Genomic DNA, 6,589 nt, shown 5'->3' on the forward strand with positions numbered 1-6,589 from the left:
CAGACCGATCTCTTGCAGCTGAGCACCTTTGCACCAATAGTAGCCTCTTCTAAATGCTGTAAGGCCTCATCTCCGAGGTGTGCAAGCCGTTGGTGCCATCGTTCGCTCGTTTCGGCCGATTCGTGAGGTTTCTCGGAATATCTATTCATAGCGAAGATATTTGGAATTGGATTATATTCGACGACTTCCAGATTACATCTCATCTCCGTGCGGCAGATCGGTCTTCCGTTTCGATCTTCCAGGACGTGTTTCCGTTGATTCAAATAATACCCGTGATTCATCATTTGAAAGGTTGAGAGCAAGTTTGTATGGCATTCCGGTATGTAAGCCACTCTCCCRAGTTCCAATATATGGAGGTTCCCGTTCATTCCAGTTGCTTGCAGTTCGACCTTTCCATAGCCGAGGATTTGAACGTCAGTCGTCCCGAAACGCGCATACTCATCTTCCACCGGTTCGTAGGTGAGAAACCGAGTTCGTGAGTTGCAGATATTGATATCTGCTCCCGAATCGACGATCCAACTATCTCGCAGCTCATATACGTTAGTATTGCTGCCTAGGGAGAATAYTATTGGATCTTGGCGAATGATGCTCATTGCCGTACGTTCTGGCTTCTTATCTTGCTTCTGATTGGCTCGCTTAATCGCTGATTCCATTGCTTGACGCAGTTTCGGATTCGATTGCTTAAGCCGTTCRAATTTGGCTTYGATATCTGGATTCGGCTTCCATCCATTCGGCCGTTTTGATTCGATTAGATAGGGGCAACTATCAAACAGATGCTTTTCTCCGCAAGGGCAGTCATCTCGGGCTCGCTTAGGCCGTTCGCTTCCATGATTCTGATTGGTCGAATCAGAATTCGGTTGATCTGAGGATTGTCCTTTGAATGTAGCGAATACCCCTTTTCGTTCCTTTGGGCTTAGGGATTGCCAGCGTTTTCGATAATCATGGATCTCATCGAATACATCCAGTGATMTATCCCTCTTCAGCTCGTTCAATCTTATCTCGGCATACATACTATCCAAATGCCTCAACGCTTTRAGAAAGTTTCGGGTTCCAACTTCGCCAGTGAAATTGGTCATTCCGAGCCGATCACACTCGCTAATGACGTCTTCCCATTCGCCTAGCCATCTATCGACGTTCTGATTGGCTGGCTTCAAGATGAGTTGGTTATATCTATCCGTGATAAGCGAGATTTGATCTTCCTCCTTCGGTTCCAGCTTGTTCTTCAACTTCCAGTACTTCTCAATCTCGGTATCTGATTGGCGGGTTAACCGACGAAGATACTTAGTCGCTACCGTTTGCTCAATGGCTAGCCAGATAGCCGCGAGACCTCTCTCCGCTTCCTTCCATTTGGTATGTTCGCGCTGCCAGCGGCTCACTCGACGTTGGCGTAAGGTTTCCGGATCGAGATCGGTGGCAGCTGATTGGTTCGCTTGCGGCTGCTGATTCGTTTGCGGTTGCTGGTTGGCTTGATTCATTGTCGCCTCATCGCTACGAGATCGATCGTCTTCMGATTCTGCTGCTCGTTCGGCTGGAGCAGCTCTCTGATTGGTCAATCCAGAATCGAAATCGTCTGGATGGATCGGCTCAACTGGCCGAGGTTCCTTCTTCAGCAAGATATCCAATACTCTATTGGCTCGCGCTAATCCAAGAATGTGAGAATTCCATCTCCACCAATCATCTGGCGTGTTAAGCGAGATGGAGACCTTCGTGGTGGATGTGGAAGGCATCGGTTCAGCGTAGTAGTCCATGTTGGCTTCTATGGGTGACGGCGGCGTCGATATGGCCTCAATTCTTCCCGATTAGGCAAGCAATCCAGTGAGAGATCTCGTCCAATTCCCTGAGATATCTCTCAATCCAATATCTAGTTGCCAAACCGGGGGAATAGCCTCAATCGATTCCCGAACGTCTCCTAAGGGCAGGCCGGGCTCATAACTTTTGAATTCGTCTACGCTAGTAATGTTTTCGGATGACTAAGAATTTGTATGAGAGATCGAAATCAAATGAAGGTCTGATTCTCTTCAACGAATGACTATCTAGGCCATATTTATAGCCTGGAAAATGAAGGTATTCAGATTCGAAAATGCTCCTGCATCAGTGATATCGAATTTGTAATCATGATTCCATAGATTTCTGGTGTATGCATGATCATCTTGGCCGAATCACCTATACTGGAAGGTTTATCGAAGGAATGGCCGAATTTCTCCATTCGGTAAGCGGTAATCTAATTCAACAGGAGGCATGTCGCGTCAGACTCACAAAACCCAGCAGGTCCCGGCGCAACAACCTCGCGGCATTCTTTCATACTGTGGTATTCATCTCTATAACCTGTTATTGCAACTCTGCCCAGCAAGGCGCACACATTCCATGTTACTCTTGTCTCATTAAGCTGCCTCGTCTTTGATCAAGGGCGTATTGTGTATCGTTTATTTGACATTTCCAGGCATCACGCTTGATAGTCATCGACGTGTCTTAGTGAAACTAGCATCAGAGCACTACCATCCGAACTAAGGTAGTTATCAGCAAGGGGAAAAAGTACCGTTTGGTTTGACCGGATCCCGTATGGGTACATTCCAAGGAGTAGTATAACTGCATCGTACGACGGGGGAACGAGACATCTAACACATTTTATCCCTGTCTGGCCCTTCTTGCGCAGTGGAAATAGAATGGATCGGCAAGGATGAGAATGAAGGGGTCGGAATATCATCGGATATATAAGCCTTAGGCCACGAGTTGATAACGACGCCTTTCGCTCACGTCACCACCGAGTTTGATCCAAGACCGCTGCTCACCATTCCGTGCGTACACCCGACAGGGAAGGGATGGCGCCAATAAAGATAACGAGGAGACACTTCAGCAGCCCCGGGGGGTGCATCAGCTGCCTCAGTCTAGAACGCTTTATATCCCTCAAGGACTGTATTAAAATATGTGCAGCATCAGGAAAACCTGAGGTGGTACTGAGGGCTGCTCTAACGTATTTGACCACCGTCAAGGAACTGAGAGTGTCTGTGGTGACGAAGAATTCTATTGAGATATGTCTTCACGGGAAGCTGCGCATGTGGGCAGAGGAGATGACTCTGGAAGACCAGCGGAGTTCGAATCCGGTCGATACGGCTTGGTCAAAGAACGTGCCCGTCGTATACGACATGTTAAAATGCTTCAATGCGTACACCGCTCACCAGATCGCCTTGGATGAGGGTGACAGTCGTGCCTACAAAGTTCCATTGCGAATTTTCAGAGATGAGGATTTTGAATGCCTTCAGGATCCAAAACGTGTCGTGGAGCTGATGCCGTGCAATCATCGGACAGTCGAGTCGGTGGTAAAATCAATTACACTGAATGATTAGACATCCGATTAAATGCCAGCTGCCTTAAGGTACAACCCTCCAGTTGAGCCCTCTCCATAAGACCTACTGACCGATGGATGCAGTAATCCTAAGAATCGTCGAGAGTATCCTCAAGATCAACTCCTAGTTAACATGTGCCGTCCGGAAAGGCTGGTTGCGATGCGACTATTGGGCGGGCGCATTTGGCTTTGCTCGATCCTGTATTATAAACTGGCAGGATCAAAAGACTCATAAAATGGAGTGGAAGCATATATTCAGGTTACGGGACCAGGCAGATAGAGTTCTAGCCAAACGGAGAGAAAAATAAGCGCAGATTGGATGATTGTTCAAAGAAGATACTCCTACCTGGCCCAAGAGTGCATTGCATTCGATTTTACACTAAGGGTGGCTTTCGACCGATGTCTGCAAAGTCCAAGGGACCAGTGTCCCTTTCACGTGCCTTGCTCTCACAGCACGGTTACTGAGGGAGAGGGGAAGGTCTTCATTCAGCTCAACACTGGGCCAAGAGTCAGATTAGGATCTTGACAGCTACCAGTTGTAACGGTGTTCTGGGTATCCAATCATGATCCCGCTGCGGCCGAAGGAGGCTGTGGTGGTAGTACTATCTAGTAGATTCCTCAGCGCTGAGGGTTATGACCAGTTCGACCACTAGGATCTGGATGCGTAGCTGTGGGCTACCGCTGCGGGATCACAAAAGCTGCAACCGTAGTTACCTGGCATCATGCACCCTTCAGGGCTAAGAAAGATAGAAGGGCATCACTCGTTAGACGCACATATAAAAAGAACATAATTAAGAGATAACACACATTACGCGCGTCGTTTCTGAAAGAGCCTGGAAGATTTGCCAACAAATCATCATGAACCATTTTCCTGTATTTACAAATTAATGATCTCGCTTAAGTGGTGGGTGATGAAATGTTGCTGAACAGTGACCACTGCTTGCATTACTTTCTTGCGGGTATTAGTCTATTTGTTGGATTTTCCTCTAAGGGGGAAGCGGCGGGGCAACATCAGGGCTTCTCGAAGTGATTCTTAAGAGCAGCAGTCTGTCACCAAATGGGCCTTCCTGTAGTGACTTGAGAGAAGCCTCGAACTGGAGAATCGAAGTCCACAAGCGTTAAGCGGGCAAACATAGCTGTTGGCATCTGGACGCTCATTGATTGGCTTTTCCGTAGCATTGCTGGCTGGCGGTGAGTATTTCGCCGAGAGTTCTTGGTGATACCTGCCAAATAAGCGGATGTTATAAAATCTGGTGGGGTCATAGATGTATATTACTCACTCTGAGCCTGGATCGGGTGGCGAAAGGCGTGAATCCACGCGCGATCGTGGGTGCTCAGTAGGAGCACCAAGCCGCTTGTCGCCTTGCGCATTTAGCAGGAAATCAATTGGGATCCGGCAAGAGCTCATTTGTCTCAGCACGTCTGTCTTCCACATCCAGCCCATGAAAGTTTTTATTGGAACAAGCTAACTTTCCTCTGATGGTATGTAAATGGGTCGATGCACGGTTTTAGGTGGATCCGGCTTTAAGCTTGCGATGATGATCACATATATGAATTTCCAGTTAGAAATATGCCTAGCTGCGACGTGAAATATGACTTTTGGTGTTCCTTTGTTTGATTATTTTTATTACTACGCCACGATTTCCCGAAGCAGATTAGTGACCACCACAAAAATCGATAGCGCCCAAATATTGGCTACAAGTCAATCCAGAACGAGAGATTGGCCAAGTACCAGGACGTCCAATAATAAAGCAATTATAACACCTTGGTGGAGCGTCTTTGGGGTTCTGAAGGTAAAGGCGTGGAATCAACGAAGTCGCCTTGCTAAACCCAACTGACCCCATATCCGTCCCATGGAACTTCAGGAGATAATCAGAAGGATTGAGCGGGATTGCTGAATAGGACAATAGGACAAAGCATCCAACGCTTCTCAAGATGGCAGTCGCACGTGATAGTCAACTCTCCGATCCTATATGACACATTTTGATTTTGGAGCGCCGTCTAATACTAAATTTCCTAACCTACTCTTGATGATGCACACTGACACCAACATTGTCCTCTTTAATGGACGGCTGTCTCTGTATACGTTCGAACATTTGCTTGAAATCATGACGGGCAGGTCAACATTTATGTAGATGGGGTCTATTGCAGCTCGGTGAATAGTTGAGACCCCTCTTTCTCAAAGTAGATATTGCTGATTGGAACCTTCCTTCTCGCTCCACCAGATTGCTCCCTAACAATCAGCTTTGTACCAGCGGTACAAATACTTCTTGCCTTGGATAAATGTGAACATATTTGGGCCTGTAGAGATCATGGTGTCTTGAAAACCCCGTTGTATTGATAGATTCTAGATATATCAGATATTAGGCTCTCAATCATTTTTGCACATGCATCGTCCATTTTCAGCTTCCTCGAGTTCTTGTGTGATCTCTTCCAGTTTCTCCATGGCGGTCATAGCCTGGTCCTCTCTTCTTTGTAGCCAGTAAGGGCATTGGCCGTGCTCGTCGCTGAGCTTCTCATATCTTTCCTCAAGCTCGAGATACTCTCTGCGGCATGCAGCAAGCTTGCTCCTGAGACTTTCCAGTTCCTCACGATTCCTGTTCATAACGTAGTCGCAAAGCGCGTGATCTTCGATTGTCCCTTCTCCGTTCTTTATGTTTTCATTCATGTCAACATTGAACTGAGACTTGTAGGATTGACTTACAACAACAAGTGGCTCATAGTCGCTGGCAGGTAGGCCACTTTGGACTCTTCTTCGTTTCCTTCCCGCAGTTTTGTGCGTAGCCCGGTTTCCATTCACATTCGCTGAAGTGGTGCTCGACATTTCGAGGTAGACGAAGGAGGAAGTTTACAACAAGACATTGGAGGAAGGGGCTGGGTGATACGATTTATAGATCCTATTGAACCGAGGTTCTAAAGTCCAATGGTGCAGCGACGGTTTCAAATAGTATCATTTTGTTTAGAAATTGCCAGCCAGTAGGATTGCAGACAGTCAGCCCCATCCATCCTTTTACCTGATTCAGCTAGTGCTTGATTGCATCCTGACCAATGATGACTCATATGTCTAGCCAATGATATGGCGATCACGTGCCTACTGCCAGCGACCACAGCTCCTACCACCACGCTTGTTAGGCGGTCAGATTTACTAACAGAGCTGATATCCTATAATGACATTGATCCATTTCCACGGGGGCGTCCGACGCCAGAATCCTTTGATCCACTTTTTGACACGATCCCAGACCGGAA

General features: G+C 47.2%; 1 protein-coding gene across 1 annotated transcript; it reads right to left on the minus strand.

The window, feature by feature from the left end:
- Window positions 1-5,714: 5,714 nt before the first annotated feature.
- Asppvi_002019 (uncharacterized protein) lies at window positions 5,715-6,167 on the minus strand (the record flags this gene model as incomplete). Its single annotated transcript, XM_043307552.1, has 1 exon — window positions 5,715-6,167. One exon carries the CDS (start codon window positions 6,165-6,167, stop codon window positions 5,715-5,717), a length of 453 nt encoding a protein of 150 aa, XP_043163487.1.
- Window positions 6,168-6,589: the final 422 nt, after the last annotated feature.

Source organism: Aspergillus pseudoviridinutans (assembly GCF_018340605.1).
Source record: "Aspergillus pseudoviridinutans IFM 55266 DNA, scaffold_11, whole genome shotgun sequence".
NCBI lineage: Eukaryota > Fungi > Ascomycota > Eurotiomycetes > Eurotiales > Aspergillaceae > Aspergillus > Aspergillus pseudoviridinutans.